The sequence below is a fragment of the Pelophylax lessonae genome (assembly GCF_965119305.1).
Source record: "Pelophylax lessonae genome assembly, chromosome: 9".
NCBI classification, from domain to species: Eukaryota; Metazoa; Chordata; class Amphibia; order Anura; family Ranidae; genus Pelophylax; species Pelophylax lessonae.
In genome coordinates, this window is record NC_138776.1 from 96,901,069 (window position 1) to 96,921,186 (window position 20,118).

Below are 20,118 nucleotides of genomic sequence, written 5' to 3' on the forward strand. Positions count from 1 at the left end.
AAAGCGGAGGGAGAAGCAGGGCTCAGGAGCGAGCACGCACGAGTGCCCCAGAGTGGAGGCATGGAAAGCGGCTTCCCATGGGGGCACTGGACAAGGCGGAGGCATAAAAAGCAGCTTCTCATGGGGGCACTGGACGGAGCAGAGGCATGGAAAGCGGCTTCCCATGGGGGCATTGGATAGAGCAGAGGCATGGAAAGCGGGATCCCATGGGGGCACTGGACAGAGCAGAGGCATGGAAAGGGACTTCCCATGGGGGCACTGGACAGAGCAGAGGCATGTAAAGCGGCTTGCCATGGGGACACTGGACAGAGCAGAGGCATGGAAAGCGGCTTGCCATGGGGACACTGGACAGAGCAGAGGCATGGAAAGGGGCTTGCCATGGGGACACTGGACAGAGCAGAGGCATGGAAAGGGGCTTGCCATGGGGAAACTGGACAGAGCGGAGGCATGGAAAGGGGCTTGCCATGGGGAAACTGGACAGAGCAGAGGCATGGAAAGCGACTTCCCATGGGGGCACTGGATAGAGCAGAGGCATGGAAAGCGGCTTCCTATGGGGACACTGGACAGAGCAGAGGCATGGAAAGTGACTTCCCATGGGGACACTGGGGACACTGGACAGAGCAGAGGCATGGAAAGCGACTTCCCATGGGGACACTGGATAGAGCAGAAGCATGGAAAGCGGCTTCCCATGGGGGCACTGGATAGAGCAGAGGCATGGAAAGCGACTTCCCATGGGGGCACTGGATAGAGCAGAGGCATGAAAAGCGACTTCCCATGGGGGCACTGGACAGAGCAGAGGCATGAAAAGCGACTTCCCATGGGGGCACTGGACAGAGCGGAGGCATGGAAAGCGGCTTCCCATGGGGACACTGGACAGAGCGGAGGCATGGAAAGCGGCTTCCCATGGGGACACTGGACAGAGCGGAGGCATGGAAAGCGGCTTCCCATGGGGACACTGGACAGAGCGGAGGCATGGAAAGCGGCTTCCCATGGGGACACTGGACAGAGCGGAGGCATGGAAAGGGACTACCCATGGGGGCACTGGATAGAGCAGAGGCATGTAAAGCGACTACCCATGGGGGCACTGGATAGAGCAGAGGCATGGAAAGCGGCTTCCCATCGGGACACTGGATAGAACAGAGGCATGGAAAGCGGCTTCCCATCGGGACACTGGACAGAGCGGAGGCATGGAAAGCGGCTTCCCAGCGGGACACTGGACAGAGAGGAGGCATGGAAAGCGGCTTCCCATGGGGACACTGGACAGAGCAGAGGCATGGATGGTGGCTTCCCATGGGGGCTTTGTACATAGCAGAGAAACCAGGAGCGGGGAACTGGAGAAAAGGAGGTTGGAGGCTGCTCTGTGCAATTCCTTTGCACAGAGTAGGTAAGTATAGAAAGGTTTGTTAGGCTGGCCATACATGTTCAATCCTCTTGTACAATTTTTCTTTAGATTTACCAAAAACCATATAATATGAGGTCAAAACTAAACAACTTTCAATTAGGCAGGCCCTTGCACTACATAGTTGAAGGTAAATCTAAAAGGAAAATTGAACAATTAAACATGTACGGCCAGCCTAATATTTTTTTCTCCTTTACAATCGCTTTAATGGTGCTTAAGTGTGCAATGCTGTGATCATGTACAGGTACTTGTGGCTCCCTGCTTCCATGTCATTTATTCCAGAGGTGGTGAGTGTTTTACTATCAATTGCAAATTATGCTACAGTCAGGGATTTGAAATTTTCTGCTACATGTCTGAAAAAGACGTGTGGCAGAAGCCGGCCAAACACTGAGCAAATTTTGACCAGTTTCTGATAAAGTAGAAGAAATTAGAGCTGTGGGCAGCTCTGTTATCACCCCCCCCCCCCCTCCGCCCGACATCCTTTGATATAAAATCGAAGGAGCCAAGCAGAATATTATTGGCCGAACAGAAGAAGCCAATATTTGGGCATTTTGACAGCTGCAGGCGCCGCATATCAAAATTCAATACTTGGCAGATTCACCCATCCACTTTGCTTACCGTAGCAGGTTGCGGGACTTAAGCCCCGGTTCACATTTGTGCGAGTGCCGGGTTCGCATGTAATATCGGAGCGCACTGCTCCGACATTACATGCGATCAGCTGTGCGGTGCGAGTTTAGCCATACAGTTTGTATGGCTAAATTCGCATCGCACCCGGAGCAAACACGCACAGGAGGCATTTTTGCAGCCGCATCACGATCCGCTCCTGTGCGAACTGCACGATCGCACTGCGATATGCGATCAAACTGGGGGTGTCGTTAAGACTACATTGACACCCCCAGCGTATCGCATATGGCAGTGTGAACTGCCGGGGGTGTGTGTGCGATGCGGGAACAGGCTGCGAATTCGCAGCCTTCCCGCATCGCATAAATGTGAACCGAGCCTAATACTTTTCTCTCGTTCAACACATGTGGCCAAATCAGAGAAATCTTACAGTATATGGTTAGCTGGAGCCCTAATGCCTGGTACACACAATGAGATAATCAAATGATTGTCCTTTATTTATTTATTTTTTGCATGCTAGTCTCCATATTGAAAATAAGGAGATTACTAAAAATGACAAATTCTCATAGGACAGAATAAAAATTTGTAAGTGATGTAACGTATTGCATTGTATTTTCAAACAACAACTGTACAAAAATCATACAAGAAAAACTTTTGTGCTTGTCCCATCCGATAATATGGTGTGAACTGTCACGATCAGTTCTCAAAAGCTGTGTACTAAACGATCAGATTATCGTACGATCGCTTTGACAGCTGTATTTTTCGTACGATTTTCTGATCGTGTGTACGGGCCATAAGGCATGAACTACAATGGCGCATGCATAAGGGTGAGAAAAACCTGACTTTTTATCAGTACATTTTTTTTGGGATATGAACACAGGTGTATAGTTTTCTATTTGCCAACATGCACAGCTGCATAAAGATCACTTGCACTGGGTTCAGATCTAAAAAAAAAAAGCAATAAAATATTAAATAAAAAATAATCTGCATCCGAGATCCTAAGTATGGTCTGACTCTGTACTGCAGGCTGTACACATGCAAAGGTTTGTGTTTACATCCATAGAGTGTAAGCGCCGGTTCACATTTGTGCGATGCGGGAACGCTGCGAATATGCAGCGTGATCCCGCATCGCATCCGCACCTCTGGCAGTTCACACTGCCATATGCGATACACAGGGGGTATCAATTAAAAGTTAACGACACCCCCAGTTGCGATCGCATATCGCAGTGCGATCTGCAAGTTCGCACAGAATCGGATCGCACTACTGTGAACCACTATGCGATCCGATTCTGCTGCGGATAAAAAAAGCCTCATGTGCGATTTTAGTGCGGATGCGGTGCGAATTTGCACCGCACATGAGATCGCATGTAATTTAGGAGCAGTTCGCTCCGAATTATATGCGATCTCCGTGATCGCACTAATGTGAACCGGGGCTAAATGTCATCCTTTGTACATGAGCTACATGCGTTCTAGTAGGGGAGGAAGCTAGGTGGCAATAACCTAAAACCAAAAAGTTGCATCAACCCTGTATGCATGGAAACGTTTCACAAAGTTGCACATGTACAGCGCATGTACAGAGTACTTTTCTCTGAATCTTGCTGCCAGCTTCAGCCAGGAAGACCTAGTCGTCATGTTTTTATACGCCTGTGTGTATGTACCCTATGGGAGATTTTTGATTGCGCAATCAATCACAGGCAGAAGAAGTGTGATAAATTAGAGCGTACACAGGGGAGATCTTCAAATGTCAGACATCATTTAGGGAGCTCAAACAGTGTCCGATTTCTAGATTCAGGCCTCACCTGCAATAATCAGGCAGCACACCGGCACCTCGGTCTACAATTACAATAATTGGCATTGCTTGTAAAAATTGCTGCCCTCAATTACCTTTCTGCATTTCTCTATACAGAAGGGAACCAGCATAGGCTTTCCTCCAGCAAATAAACATTGTGCATCCCTTATAGTAAACTTCATTGATTGTTCCAAATGACCCCTTTTTCCCAAAACCTACAAAAGTTTTACACCTGTGTTGACCCTCTGAAGAGCGATAACCATGTTTGAGAGGTGGTGAGGAGGCACGATGTTGTCTCTCAACCAGATTTGTGGTGTGGCCCCATTCACTTGACAGCAGGGAAAAGGTTTGTCATGTTACAATGCAAAGCTTCACGGCACGGCACATGTATACCTCCTTTGCAGTTTAGGGGAAGCCAGGGTGAAAAGTGCTATATATGTAGCACTGTCCCCATAGGTCTTACTGTAGATGACTTCTTGGTTATCCCTCTGATTACCTGCAGACAGTCACTAGGGGACTTTGACAAATCCATTCTTACTCCCGTTTGCTCGTTACTCAATAGACAGTCAAGGGTATTTGGATTTATATTTATTGTGGAAATTGGAAGGGAGAAGGGAATAGTTGGATACTTCAATTTGAACTATTCACAGTAGATAAGGACAAATCTCACTTGGCCTCATCAGGTTATTTGTGGAAGCAGAGACACTGCTTTGAGCATACTGCCACTTGTATGGAGGAATTAAGTCCTCTCTAGCAGCAGACTTGATGCAACTAAATTACATTCAGGACACTCTCTAGCATCCCCTTTATTGACACACATCCACTGACTCTTCTAGCCGAAGAGGTGGCCCTCTCAGGATTGGCCCAATGACACAAATCTGTACTCACTGTCGGCAGAATCAGATCCTTTCCAGTGCATCCCTTCCAAGTCAGTTCTGCAGGACTTCTGGTTTCAGCTTCTTGCTTACTCTCCGGCCCTCAGGTCGACCACCTGAGGACCCATGGCAGCTCTCCAGCTGAAAGACCCTGAGCACATGTGCCCTTGGCATTTATACAGTCACCCAGCATGCACCGAGGCACTTTCCTCCTCGGGGTTGTAACAAATGTCTGTGTACTCACTTGTCAGGTTTCCTCCCACTGTCCAATGTGCCTCCCTATTGGACCAGTGTGAAACATTTCAGACAAGCTGAGTTGTACTTGAGCATTATGAGCAGACCTCGTTAATGGATCCTGCTCTCTCGTAGGCAGAGAGCAATATAAATTTACCTGGCAATCTCTCTGGTAAGCAGAAAGACCCGAGGAGGGCGCAGCAAATATACTCACAAACAAAAGCACATCACATGTACCAGGAGAGGCTCCAACCAGAACCGTAAACTGTGTTCCACAGAGCACCAAATGGCATCTGAAAATAAACCCCAGAACTGATGAGTTTCAAGAGTGTCCCAACTTCCTCAAAGCTCCCTCGGAACAAGTCAGTTCTGTGGTTCTTTTTTCGGACACCATCTGGTGCTTTCTGGAGCAACGTTTACAGCTCTGATTGGAGCCTCTCCTAGTACAAGTGATGAGCTTTTCTGGTACAGTATTTTTTTTTTTAGGTAAACAGTTACAACCACAGAATTCACATTCAGGGGAAATAAACAGTAAGCACGATACAGAGCCACAGAAAGCCACAGACAGAATGTGCCTATAAGTGTACTATATCGAACGACAATGACCTCCAGGGGCCAACACAGAGTGCCTAGGCCCCTAGGTCTAGGGTGGGTACAGGGACTGGGGGACTGCAGGGACCACTAAAAGGGGAGACAAACAAGACGTAAAGCGAAGAAAAAAAAAAAGGGGAGCACGGTCAAAGAGGTAGGCAAAAAAAAAGGGGGGGGGGGGAAAGGGAGGAGAGGAGAGTAGAGGGAGTTCACCCAGGCTGGGGATAAGAAGGCATTAGGTGGGAAGTCCCGAGCTGGTAGGGGGCAGGCATGGAAGAGCATAGGACCACCACAAGGACTATATCTTAAGAAATTTAGCATGACAGTCGTGCAGGATACTGGCCATCTTCTCATGGATCATAAGGGTCGTCTGAATGCTCTTCACCTCTGAAAACAAAACAGCAGCCTTTTCCAGGCTCTGGCAATCATGTGTTTGGCGGCAATAAATAAGTAGGTGGCCAATTTCTGTTGGTAGGAAAATAGCCCCGGGATCGAACAATGAAGCACTGCTAATTTAGCATTCTTGTGGATAGGTATATGAAAAAGGAGTATACAAGAGTCCAAAGACCATCGACCAGAATACCACCAGGCAGGGGCAGGACCACCAAATATAGATTTAGTCTCCTCGCTGGCAGCATCCCTGGAAAGATCTCTCACTGTGTGATGGTTTTGATTTGGCAATAAGGGCTGGCACCCAATACCAGTGGAAGAGGACCTTGTAGGCCATCTCCAACGTGGCTGCACTTGGCTATGCTGGGCCAGGCTTTGTTCCAATTTGCCAGATCAATAGGGGACAGGTCTTGCTCCAATTATGGCACGTAGGAAGGTGAGACTGGAACTCCACTTGCGTTGTGTGATTAGCTTTTAATGCTTCTTTTGTTGTGAGCAGCAGCCCCCTGAGCCCCATCTCGATCCAGCAATGTTGCACAAGAGCCTTGGCTGTCCGGGACTCTCCCTCCTGATTGGCTGAGACACAGCAGAGGGTGTCATTGGCTACCGATGTTGTCAATCAACGTCAATGAGCCAATGAAGAGAGAGAGAGGGGGCAGGTATGAGCTGCGTCTTCGTGTCTTAAAAAAAACAGAGCCTGTTCCCTTAAAGCATGTTATACAGCACGGTGCTTGTGCTGTGTTATTTGGCCACTTTTAACACCTGAAATACCTGGCTGATCCTGCCAGTTTCTACCTTCCCCTCCCCCACAGTTGATCATGGCTGCGGAGCCCTGACACTTTGGCCAGTGTACGTCCCTCCGTCTTCCGCAGCCCTGCTCTCTGCTCTCGTGTCCTCCTCTCCCCCCTTCCCTCCCTGCCTGTCTGCTGTGTCAGTGCCTGCTCCCTCCCCTGCTGCTGCTCTCATATTTATTATAAAAACATTCCATCCACTCTGTAATATAACAATATGTGCTCGCTGTGTCTGTATTATAGAAAAAATATGTCGATCTGTAGTACCTATATCAGAGAGGCTCCTGGCGCTCACGTGACTCCTTGGCTCTCTTTCTCTCCTCTCTTCCCCTCCTCCCTGGCAGACATCAGTGGCAGTGCTCGGCCCCGCCCACTGGAGCGGTCAGATGGGCAGAAGAGAGAGCCGAGGAGTCTTTTTTTTTTTATATAACACAGACACAGGGACACTTATTGTTAGATTACAAAGTGGATGGAATGATTTTATAGTAATGGCTTAACAATCACTTTAAAGAGGAAGTAAAGCTTCCTCTGTAACTTGTATCTATAGGCAAGCCTATGATAAGGTTTACCTATAGGTACTGTACATATCTCCTAAACATGCACTGTTTAGGAGATATTCAGTTTGCATTCAGTCAGTGACATCACTGGCACATAAGCTCTGAACGAATGGGCGGCTCCCTTGCGCATGCGCGGGAGAGACATCATCGCGGCTCCGGTCAATCAGATTGCCAGAGGACGGGAAACCGGAAGGAAGATGGGTTAACATGTAGGTCATATCAGCGGTGAGTGGGCGCTCCGTTCTAAGGTAAGTATTTCATAATGAGCTAATATGCAATACATACTAGCTCATTATGCCTTTGCCTTTTTATTCTATAGTCTTTCAGGTCTTTTTTTCTTTTACAACTAATAGACACACAGAGCAGTGGCTCAGTTTGGGTGCCCCCATAGCAAGCTGCAGGAGACCACTACAAAAGTACATGCAGACACTTGAACTTGATTCCTGATGCACAGCTATCTGTATGATGATTACGTTTTTATGTATAATAAAGACATTTTTGCTTTTAACTTTTTTGCAACATATAAGTGCATCCATGCATGTGAAATGCTCATCATAAATGTATGTGAATGCATGTGTATGAAAGTGAAGCAGCCCTGGGAGTACACTACACTAAACCACGGGTAATAAAAAGTACAAAGTGACTACTGAGCAATCATTACCCACAGAAATTAATCACAAGCAGATAAAAGGCACGCCAAGCCATGACCTAAAATGCTCCCTGGTGTCCCCATCTGTACATTTCACACACATTTGGTACAGCCAGAAAACAAGGTCATACCCATCTACTCCCGATTACCAGGCAGTTTACCATACATCACAACTCATACTAATAAGGCTGAATGGTGTACTCCTAAAATTCCCTTGAAGTAGATCTACTTTTTTAAAATAATAACTAAATAAAAAAAAAGTTTAGTTAATAAATATTTTGGATAGCATAAGGGAGCTTTATAACCCTTCAGTTTTTTTTTTTCACAATCTGTATCCCATTGCAGAGATTTCTCTTCAGTTCCTGTCCCATCGCCAAACAGGAAGTGAGAAGAAATCCCTGCAGATTAAAATGAATTCCTTGGGGACCCCAAGGTCAACAGAACTAGTGTCCCCATTAGAAGATTTCCTCTCTATCACTTTTCTGGGGGAAACCCAAAATTTGGGGTTTTCTTTTAGGCTGGTTCACACTGGTGAGAATTGGATGTGGATTTCTCCGTATCCAATTCGCATTTCAGGAGACTGTGACCGGCTCTCAATGGAGCTCTGGGACGGCTGCGAATCGGTTTGCAGAAGGGTCCTGTGCGTATGAGGAAAAGGGATGCACCGGACCCCCTACTGCATGTGAACCCAGCCTTTCACTTTCAATGCTAATGGTAAACAGGACAGAGAGTGGGTGAATCTCCCCAACGGGGACACAGACAGCAATAACACCTGACAGGTGTTCTAATCCCTCTCCACTCTATCCAAAGCTAAATAAAAAGTTTTGCCTTTAGGCTGGCCATACATGTTCAATTCTCTTGTACAATTTTATGTTAGATTTACCAAAAACCATATAATATGAGGTCAAAACTAAACAACACTTACAATTGTATCCAGTTAGGCAGGCCCTTGTACTATATAAATGAAGGCAAATCTAAAGAAAATTGTATCATGTATGGCCAGCCTTAGTTATACTTTAATTTTGGATTGAGCAGACAATGGTTTTTTTTTTTTCTTTTGGGTGTCCCACTGAGGAGAGTTTCTTTAACTTCCTGGTAGAGCTGCACGATTCTGGGTAAAATGAGAATCACAATTTTTTTGCTTAGAATAAAAATCACGATTCTCAGCATAACATCATCTTTTGCATTATACAAAAAATTGGCCTAACTTTACTGTTTCATTTTTTTTAGATTTCTATAAAGTATATTTTTTTCCAAGAAACTGCGTTTGAAAGACTTTTGCGCAAATACAGTGTGACAATAAAAATTGCAACGGTCGCCATTTTATGCTAAAATATATCTTCTTCCGATCCGCGCTATAGCCGAAGTATGACTGCAGCGCGGACTCGAATTTCCGGGAGGCCGTCTTTAAACGGCCTCCCAGTGACAGGCTCCCCGCGAGCGTGCATCGGGGAAAATCTGTGTTGGCCGTGTCCCTTGGACACAGCCAATCACAGATCGTGGTAAATGGCCAATCACAGCGGCCATTTACCACGTGATCAGCCCATGCAATGAGAGGTGATCTCATATGGAAACATATGAGATCATCTCTCATCGCCAGCTCTCCTTCCTCACACACAGACTGCATAGGAGGAAGGAGCAGAGCCGATCAGCCGTTCGGGGACACAGAGGAATGTAATCAGGGCATTGATCACCAGTGCCCTGATTACACAAGGTAAATAAAATACACTAAGTGCCCGCCATCAGTGCCCACAATCAGTGCCCATAGTGCTGCCAATCAGTGCCCATCAGTGCTTGCTCATCTAGGCACTGATGAGCACTGACTGGCAGCACTATGGGCACTGAGTGTGGGCACTGATGGTGCTGCCCATCAGTGCTCATCAGTGCCGCCCATCAGTGCCACCCATCAGTGTCCAGCAGTGCCACCTCTCAGTGCCCATCAGTGCCGCCCGTCAGTGCCACCTCTCAGTGCCCATCAGTGCGGCATATTAGTACCTCCTCATCAGTGCCACCTCATCAGTGCCCATAAGTGCCACCTCATCAGTGCCCATCAGTGCAGCCTATCAGTGCCCATCAGTGCAGCCTATCAGTGCCCATGAGTGCCGCCTCATCAGCACACATCAGTGAAGGAGAAAAATGTATTTATTTTCAAAATTTACTCGCAGAAAATAAGAAAAACTATTTCTTTTCAAAATTTTCTGTCTTTTTTCTTTTTTTTTTGTAAGAAATAAAAAACCCAGAGATGATTAAATACCACCAAAAGAAAGCTCTATTTATGTGGAACAAATGATAAAAATTTAATATGGGTACAGTGTAGCATGACCGCTCAATTGTCATTCAAAGCGTGAGAGCGCTGAAAGCTGAAAATTGGCCTGGATAGGAAGGGGGTGAAAGTGCCCAGTAGGCAAGTGGATATATATGTAAAATACTGATTTTGACTTGTAAACAACAAGTGTCAGAAAAAGGCTTTAGTCTTTAGGAGGTTGAACTGCCCTCACTTACAGATGGAAGTTCATTCCTTTGATCTAAAAGAACAAAAAGATACATTGTAAAACATTGTATTTATAGTTATCTAGCAGCCTTAAAGAGGAAGTAAACCCTCCTCTGCAACTTTTACCTATAGGTAAGGCTATGATAAGGCTTACCTATAGGTACTGTAAATATCTCCTAAACATGCACCGTTTAGGAGATATTTACCTTAGATGCAGCCAGTGACGTCACTGGCGCATGCGCTCTGAAGGAACAGCCGCTGGTGGCGTTCCTTCAGAGCCCCGTGCCGTGACCGTCGGCTCCCGCGCACAACCGCGCAATTGTCCGTTGATCAGTGTCCTTACAGCTCAAGCCACAGCCAATCACAGTAAGAATCACGCCCCTAGGGACACACACAACCCCTCCCTCCCAAATAAAGTTAACCCTTTCACTACCAGTGTATTTTTACAGTAACAGTGCATATGTATAGCACTGATTACTGTAGAAATGTCACTGGTAACCCCAAAAGTGTCAAAAATGTCAGTCAAGGGTCCGATCTGTCCGCCGCAATGTTGCAGTACCGCAAAAAAAAAGAAAAAAAAAAATCGGAGATCGCCGCCATTACGCGTTAAAAAAAAAACAACAAAAATGACAAAAATCTTTCCCTTTGTTAATAACTTTTGCGCAAACCAATCAAAATACGCTTTTTGCGATTTTTTTTTACCAAACATAGGTAGCATAAAACAAATTGGCCAAAAATGTTAAAAAAATTTTGATTTTTACATTTTTTTTGGGGGGAATTTCATATAAAAAAATGTGAAAAATATTGCTATTTTTGCAAAATTGACGCTCTTTTTTTGTTTATAGCGCGTGATCAAAAAATCGCACAGGTGATCAAATACCACCAAAAGAAAGCTCTGTTTGTGGGGAAAAAAAGGACGCCAAATTTGTTTAGGTACAGCGTCGCACGACCGCGCAATTGTCCGTTAAAGTCACGCAGTGCCGAATGGCAAAATACCCCCTGGTCGGAATGGGGGTAAAATCTTCCGGGGCTTAAGTGGTTAAGAATCAAGGACAAGCGGTTTTAGGCTCCATTCACACCTGAGTGTATAGTTTTCCGGCTTTTTTTCAGATGTTTTTTGGGGCTTTTTTACTGCGTTTTTTTGCAGGTGTTTGGAGGCAGGCATTGACATCTAACAAAAAACGCCTGTAATCTGCCAAAAAAGAAGCTTGTGTACTTTTTTGAGCTTCAGGCGTTTTGCTTCAGGACAAAACTCTCATATGTGAATAGAGGCCTTTGAAATGAATAGGATTTTGCTTGTTGGGGGTTTTGAGACTTCAGAAATTAGCATTTTACGAGCTGAAATACGCTCAGGTGTGAACAGGGCCTTAAAATCGTGAGGGGGGGGTGAATCGAGATTGCGATTTTTTTAGCGATTAATCTTGCAGCTCTGGTTCCTGTCCTGTAGACACAGCAGGAAGAAACGAAAACATAAACACCTGAAGACGGCACCAATCGTGATATAAAGTGCGACCTATCAATAACCGCAGGGATTTCCTGGTGATGCCTCTATAGGCGAAACACATTGAGATGGGGTTGCTGCCTAAAGCTTGTGGACAACCATTGGTTGTCATTTCCGGGAGCGGTAGAGCGCACGCCAGCCGGGGAGCCGCTGCTAACAGTGAGGGAGAGAGTTCCTGGTTTACATGGCTATAGTGGCCTAAGGGCATTGTACGTGTCTATTGAGCTGGTGCCGGTCAGGGGACTTTTTAATGTAAGCGCGTCTACAGCAGAGTTGTTTTTGAACCATTTTGGTTTTAATAATTGGTGTTGCACGTTCACCTTGTTCTTTGTTTTCCATACCTATTGCCATCGATTATCTGAGGGGAAAGCTCTTTTATGTGGACTGCCTTCAATTTCCGAACAATTCACCAATCTTGCATTAAAGCGGAGTTCCACCCTAATTTTAAACTTTCCATCATACATAACCTCATCACATGCCAGAAACGAATTGGATAATTTTTTTTTTCGGTTTGTTTACCTTATTTTTAGTGATAAATAACTGCACTTCCTCCTTATGCGGCCGCTGATGTCATTTTCTGCTTTGCATTGACTCCTGGGAGAGGAGTGTCATCAATCCCAGGAGTCAATGCGCCTGCACCGGTGTCCCTCATCACTTCCAGTGCAGACGAGTCATTCATGCTGCATTTACACTAAACAGGGGACAGTTTCAGACTTGTATAAAGTACTCGAAATTTCTACTTGAGTAAAAGTACAAGTGCTCGATCAAAAAATTACTTGAGTAGAAGTGGAAGTGCTCGCAGAAAAAGTTACTTAAGTAGAAGTACTAAAGTATTCAACATTTTTTTTACTTAAGTATTGCAAGTAGTTTTTTCAAAAAATTTGCTACTTAAGTACTAAAAGTAAAAAGTACCAGTAGTTTTGAAAAAAAATTTCTACTCAAGTACTGAAAGTAGAAGTAGAAGTACTGTGTTATGTAGTTATTAAAGAAATAAGTCAAAAGTTTGAACATCATATTGTTTTTATTATTTCAAATGATTTATTCAAATGATTAACCTGTGTTTGTTAGTAGTTTCTTGATGCACTTTAAGCGCTGTAGCACCATTTATTTGTTTGTTTCATATTTTCTTTTTATTGGAAAGATTTGGTATAGCAGCTTTTATTATACACAGCCTTTATTTTCGTATGCGCTGATTTACAAATGACATTATACACATTTTTTTGAGCTTTATGCAACCAGCCATCTACTGTTCTGGCAGTGGTAATTTTTTTAAAAGTAACGAGTAACTATGCAGCACAAAAAATAAATACTTGAGTAGAAGTATTGAAATCATCGAAAAAATGTAGTGAAGTAAAAGTAGAAGAAAAAAATTCTACTCTAGGAAAGTACAGATACCGCATTTCGGTACTTAAGTACAGTACTTAAGTAGTTCTACTTCGTTACTATACATCTCTGGACAGTTTACACAATATCGTTATTTAAATGCACTAGCCCTGACTATTCTAGGGGGATTTTTTGCTAAAAAAAAAAAAAAATAAAATAAATTTGGCCGGGAACTCCACTGTAAGTTTCATTTGCTAAAAGACACGTTCTGGTCCCTGGGACCTGGGGGCTCTGGTGAGTGCGTTGTATATCTGCACGTGGTGGAGCACTTGTTTTTTTTTGGAGAACACCTTTATTGCACTAAACACAGGTTTATGGTCACAGTAATCATCACTATCATTTTTTAGTGGACTGTCACATTATACAGTGGATTTTTAATCATATTTTTTGGGGGACTCACAGTTTTTTTCTTTATGTTGTAAAAATGTTTTATATATGTTAATTTTGCATATATACACAGCAATTGTATTAGTGACCTCATCATAGAGGCCACAATCACCAGAACTTATGTTTATTAAGTGCTGGTTCACACTATTGCGATGCAGGAACACTGCAAATATACTGCGTGTTCCCGCATCGCACCCGCAGCACAGGCAGTTCACACTGCCATATGCGATACGCTGGGGGGTGTCAAGTCAAAGATAATGACAACCCCAGATCAGATCGCAGTACACACAGAAATCAAATCGCACTGGTGTGAACCACCATGCGATCAGATTCTGCTGCGGACCAAATAAAGGGTCCTGTGCGTGTTCACTGCGATTGCGGTGCAAATTCAGCCATACAAACTGTTCACTGCTCCTAAAATGACATGCAATGTCTGTGTGCCGGTTCACACTAATGCGATCACAGACATTGCATGGAATTCGGAGCGCACTGCTCTTAAAATTACATGCGACGTCTGTGCGGTGCAAATTCAGCCATACAGTTTGTATGACTGAATTCGCACTGCAATAGCAGTGAACTTGCACAGGACCCTTTTTTTGGTCCGCAGCAGAATCGGATCGCATGGTGGTTCACACTAATGCGATCTGATTTCTGTGCGAACTGTCAGATCGCACTGCGATATGCGATCTGATCTGGGGGATGGCGTTAACTTTGAATTGACACCCCCAGCGTATCGAATATGGCAGTGTGAACTGCCTGTGCTGCGGATGCGATGCGGAAACACGCTGTATATTCGCGGTTTTCCTGCATCGCAATAGTGTGAACCAGCACTTAATAAACATAAGTTCTGGTGATTGTGGCCTCTATGATGAGTGTGTGTATTATTATTTTTTTTTCACTAATCACGTGGATTTTGAATAGGGGGTGATGGAATAGAACATTATATTATATATTTATGACAGCGCCTCACTTTACTTGATTCTTAACAGCGGAAAGAAACGTCCCTAAAGCGAGTGATTTAATGATATATTTTGAAGAAAGTTGCCACCTAAACATCAGATTCCCCCTCTCTTCCTGTTCTGGTGATAAATCGAAATTTTGGACTTCCCTCACTTTCAGAATAACTGATAATCGTCAACAGGACAAAATCGAGAGAGGAGGAGGAAGAGGGGGCGTCACACAACAATAAAGAACTGACACGGGTTCTATCCACTCTAAAGCTGGCTATACACTAGTTAGTAGATTATAAAATCAACGTTCATACACAGTCATACCAACATTCACATGAAAACTCTTTGTACGTTCGATGACTGGATGAATGTTCTTCAAAAGCACTTCAAAATCTTGTTAGCGTTTAACATTTGATTTTGGGATTAATGCAATTTCCTGAATGAAAACGACTTTCGTTGTTAGAAATTCATTATTTTGAGCAAATTAACAAAATGTGAAAAAAGAAGCGCTATCAATACTTTCCGGATACACTGTATACCCAGCTTGACCACTCTATCTAAAACTGATAAAAACAAAAGGCTTGGGCTTTAGAAACACCATACGGACTACTTCACAGCTGGGGCTATTATTGCAGCACCTCTGAAAGGCGATATATTGGTGGATTGCGTTTTAGGGGGAGTTTGACGGGCAGTGAGATGAGGTAGTAGGTTATCTCCTCACCACCTGATTTAACCCTTCATAATTCTGACCCCGTGTGCCACAACCATGTGCACTGCACTGTTTCAGGGCGGTTATGGCATGGCCCCATTCACTTGAATGGGTCGCGCCCGATGGCGGTACTGACTGAGATAATTGCAGTTTCATTTTTCCTGCGAAGCAAAGAATCGTGGCATGGGTACAGCCCTGAGCAGCTGCATTTCTGTGTTTAGGTGGGGAGTTGGGAGGAGGTAAAACTGTGGTTCAACTCCACACTGAAATCAATCTTCACCGCTAAGGCCCCTTTCACACATATGGTCCGTTCAGTTCAGTCACGTCAAAATGTATCCGGCGTTTTTCATCAATTTTTTATCCGTTTGTCGTCCGTTTTTTTTTACATCCGCTACCAATGCAAAAATGGATGATAAACGGACCGTTTGTCTGTTTACATCCGTTTTCCGTCTGATACGTTTTTTTGACGGATGAAAAATAGGGCATTCATCCGTTCCAAAAAACGGACATTGACGGAAGCGGATGAAAACGGATGTTATCAGATGATCATCCGTTGTTATCCGTTTTTACATAGAGATGCATTGATGTCCGTTTTTCACCTGTCAACGGATGGATGAAAAAGGACAAACGGACAGCATGTGTGAAAGGGGCCTTAGGGAAACAATTGCGCCCCCCATTGACTTGTATGGGGTATGGTGGCAGGTGGAACTGCCTGCTGAATGCAACATAGTCGGCTATTCTTGCTGCATGCAATGAGTACTGGGTGGTAATGCTTGGGTTCTAATCCAAAGTTAGTCTCCTGATACCTTCGAATAATCTCTGTAATGCTGTACCTTCAAACTGGATAGACCAGTATTACATAATAGGATAAGTAAGGCTTGCTGGATACACAGCGAGAAGTTGACGTTGCATTAATAAGTCTCATAAAAGCAGCTGATAAAAAAAGATCATAGTACATATCTGACTATTTTATATCATGAACAACATCGTCCGAAGCACCAAATTCTTATGTTTGTTACTATCGATCGTCTGCTCTCACGGCCCAGTGTTCGTTTTTCAAAAATGAGTTTGCACGATTTTTCGTATAGTGTATGGCCAGAATAACACACCACCTGTAATAGGCTCCTTTCACACCAGCGGACCATTCGGGGTCCGCCTTTACATTTATTAAGGAGAACCTCATCGGACCACCCATTGGTCGGCATCCGATCAAAACAGATGGATGGGCTGTCCCCAGTGGATCAGATGACAATTGGATGGAAGCAGATAGGCAGTCCATTTCCAGCCGACCACCCCATAGAGAAAGGTGGGCTGTGTCTGTGTCCACTAGGCATAGCAGAGCAGACACAGACCTGTTATCCGCCTGTTCAGCAGAGAGATCCACCGCTAAGCAGGCGGATCCACCTGGATGGATTCTGCTCCGTCTGAAAGGGGCCTTAAGTACCTACACTCTGGTTGAAGGAGAACAGGGGGCACAGCAGCACTGCCAGTCTGGGGGAGGGGAGTGTTAAATATATTAGCAGATTTAGGTACAGTAACAAGTTGAAGCCAAACTCCAGCTCACACTTTATAATCAGTTACAGCAGTTGATCGGTACAGATACATACCTCCCAACTTTTTGAGATGGGAATGAGGGACACCTATTAGCAAAAGAATGCAGGCATAGGACACACCCCCTTAAAGAAGAATTATACAGAAAAATTATTAGGTAAACCCACAAGTGTTTTTTGTTTTTATTTACTATTACTTTATAATGGCTTTTTACATTTAGAAATGCAGCAATTTAGAAATTGGATGAAAGGTTTAGCACTGGGAAACCGTTTTTTGAAAGATAAAAAGTGCGTTTTATATACAACTCTATAGATCAGACCAACATGAGGGACAGAGGGACATTGTTCCAAATCAGGGACAGCCTCTCCAAATCAGGGACAGCCTCTCCAAATCAGGGACAGCCTCTCCAAATCAGGGACAGCCTCCCCAAATCAGGGACAGCCTCCCCAAATCAGGGACAGCCTCCCCAAATCAGGGACAGCCTCCCCAAATCAGGGACAGACTCCCCAAATCAGGGACAGACTCCCCAAATCAGGGACAGACTCCCCAAATCAGGGACAGACTCTCCAAATCAGGGACAGCCTCTCCAAATCAGGGACAGACTCCCCAAATCAGGGACAGACTCCCCAAATCAGGGACAGACTCCCCAAATCAGGGACAGACTCCCCAAATCAGGGACAGACTCCCCAAATCAGGGACAGCCTCTCCAAATCAGGGACAGCCTCTCCAAATCAGGGACAGACTCCCCAAATCAGGGACAGACTCCCCAAATCAGGGACAGACTCCCCAAATCAGGGACAGACTCCCCAAATCAGGGACAGACTCCCCGAATCAGGGACAGCCTCTCCGAATCAGGGACAGCCTCTCCAAATCAGGGACAGCCTCTCCGAATCAGGGACAGACTCTCCAAATCAGGGACAGCCTCTCCAAATCAGGGACAGACTCCCCAAATCAGGGACAGCTGGGAGCCATGCAGATACAGACACATTTGTGATGAGATCTCCCCTCCCAGCTTTTTTGAAAGATAAAAAGTGCGTTTTATATACAACTCTATAGATCAGACCAACATGAGGGACAGAGGGACATTGTTCCAAATCAGGGACAGCCTCTCCAAATCAGGGACAGCCTCTCCAAATCAGGGACAGCCTCTCCAAATCAGGGACAGCCTCTCCAAATCAGGGACAGCCTCCCCAAATCAGGGACAGACTCCCCAAATCAGGGACAGCCTCTCCAAATCAGGGACAGCCTCTCCAAATCAGGGACAGCCTCTCCAAATCAGGGACAGCCTCCCCAAATCAGGGACAGACTCCCCAAATCAGGGACAGACTCCCCAAATCAGGGACAGCCTCTCCAAATCAGGGACAGCCTCTCCAAATCAGGGACAGACTCCCCAAATCAGGGACAGACTCCCCAAATCAGGGACAGACTCCCCAAATCAGGGACAGACTCCCCGAATCAGGGACAGACTCCCCGAATCAGGGACAGCCTCTCCGAATCAGGGACAGCCTCTCCGAATCAGGGACAGCCTCTCCGAATCAGGGACAGACTCTCCGAATCAGGGACAGACTCTCCGAATCAGGGACAGTCTCTCCGAATCAGGGACAGCCTCTCCAAATCAGGGACAGCCTCTCCGAATCAGGGACAGTCTCTCCAAATCAGGGACAGTCTCTCCAAATCAGGGACAGCTGGGAGCCATGCAGATACAGACACATTTGTGATGAGATCTCCCCTCCCAGCTGCTGTCATCCAGTCCCATCCAACCTCACAGATTGTCTGTGTCAGCCATGTATAGGCCGATCCTGTGCGGGTATGTTGGAGATAGGAGAAGTGTATACTGTACCTGTACCTCCGCCAACTCCACCATGCAGTCATGCACTACAACTCATTCACCCAGCGCTCCTTCCGTCCACGCTAGCGACTACAAGGCCACCAGCCAATCAGCAGTCAGCAACACTAACATTAGCCAATCACATCCGAACTCAGGGCTCTGCCCTCAGCTCTAATGCCAGCTAGAAAGTAAGCGAATAGTGAGGCATGCGCAGTGTAACTTTCATGTCAACCGGGGCAATTGGAGCATGGGGGCGGAGAATGGGCGGTGTTACAGCACGCAGGACAGTACGCTCTTGCGTCACGCGTTAGCAGCGGCTTGGGTGACGTAGTTGCCCCTGGTAACCTGGAGAGTCGCGGAGAGGATGGTGAGTGCGGTGATGGGGATGAGGGATTGGGGTGGAGGGGGGTAACCGGCTGGACAGGGATCGGCATGCGGCTAGAATGAATGGAATCAGCGTCTCCCCGCTCTGGTGGATGGGGACGGTCCTCCGTTGCTGGGACGCCATGATGCTGAGGAGGGGAGGGGGATCCCGGGCTCCGCTCACTGATCATGGCTTACTCATAGTGCGATCTCCTGTAGAGGAAACCATTGAGGTCCACTCTACTAATCCCATCCGGACTATGTGTACCCGGCTGTGTGCGACGATAATCCACATCCGTACATGTGTGATCACTGCGAGGGGTGACTGCACCCCAATACATGGGGAATCCATGCTTCAGCAGTGTCCATAGCAACCAATCAGAGTTCAACTTCACTAATCAAACTGAAATCTGATTGGTTGCCAGTTTCCCTATGGCTTTAGCAGAGACTCAGAAGAGCAGTGCCCATAGGAACCAATCAGAATTCCCCTTCACTAAGTAAACTGAAATCTGATTGGTTGCCAGTTTCCCCATGGCTTCAGCAGAGACTCAGAAGAGCAGTGCCCATAGGAACCAATCAGAATTCCCCTTCACTAAGTAAACTGAAATCTGATTGGTTGCCAGTTTCCCCATGGCTTCAGCAGAGACTCAGAAGAGCAGTGCCCATAGGAACCAATCAGAATTCCCCTTCACGAATTAATCTGAAATCTGATCTGGAAGGGTCCAGCGATGAATGTGGAATGGTTTTTGCTCTCTGTGTTTGTTAGGAAGGTTTCCCCTCACTTTCCGGCCCAGAGATAAGACCGGAAGTAAGTGGAAATCCTTTAAAGCAGGACTTAATTTAACATTTTTCCAAAACAGTGCTGCTGGAAATATTGCTCCGGCCGGCCCAGTCCCGGGTACCAGGTGCAGGTTTGGTTTAGTAAATGCTCCTTAAGCTCAATCCTATGTCTACAACAAAATGGCACCTCCCTGCACAACGCCACACAACTGTAACAAAGTGGCATCTACCTGTTCTGCACCCAAGGGAGAAGCCTAAACTGCCTAAAGCATGTTCCTG

The 20,118-nt window shown here is 45.7% G+C and overlaps 2 protein-coding genes across 2 annotated transcripts in view; one reads left to right on the forward strand and one right to left on the reverse strand.

Moving 5' to 3' along the window:
• Window positions 1-18,784, reverse strand: part of SFXN2 (sideroflexin 2) — a 112,983-nt gene extending 94,199 nt beyond the window's left edge. Inside the window, exon 1 of the mRNA XM_082269301.1 lies at window positions 18,709-18,784. Within this exon, the coding sequence (XP_082125427.1) occupies window positions 18,709-18,732 (24 nt within the window). The 5' untranslated portion in view covers window positions 18,733-18,784. The remainder of the gene's footprint in view (window positions 1-18,708) is intronic.
• A 161-nt stretch (window positions 18,785-18,945) lies between these two features.
• The window catches only part of ARL3 (ARF like GTPase 3), a 99,671-nt gene continuing 98,498 nt past the window's right edge, over window positions 18,946-20,118 (forward strand). The window contains exon 1 of the mRNA XM_082266810.1: window positions 18,946-19,063. Within this exon, the coding sequence (XP_082122936.1) occupies window positions 19,061-19,063 (3 nt within the window). The 5' untranslated portion in view covers window positions 18,946-19,060. The remainder of the gene's footprint in view (window positions 19,064-20,118) is intronic.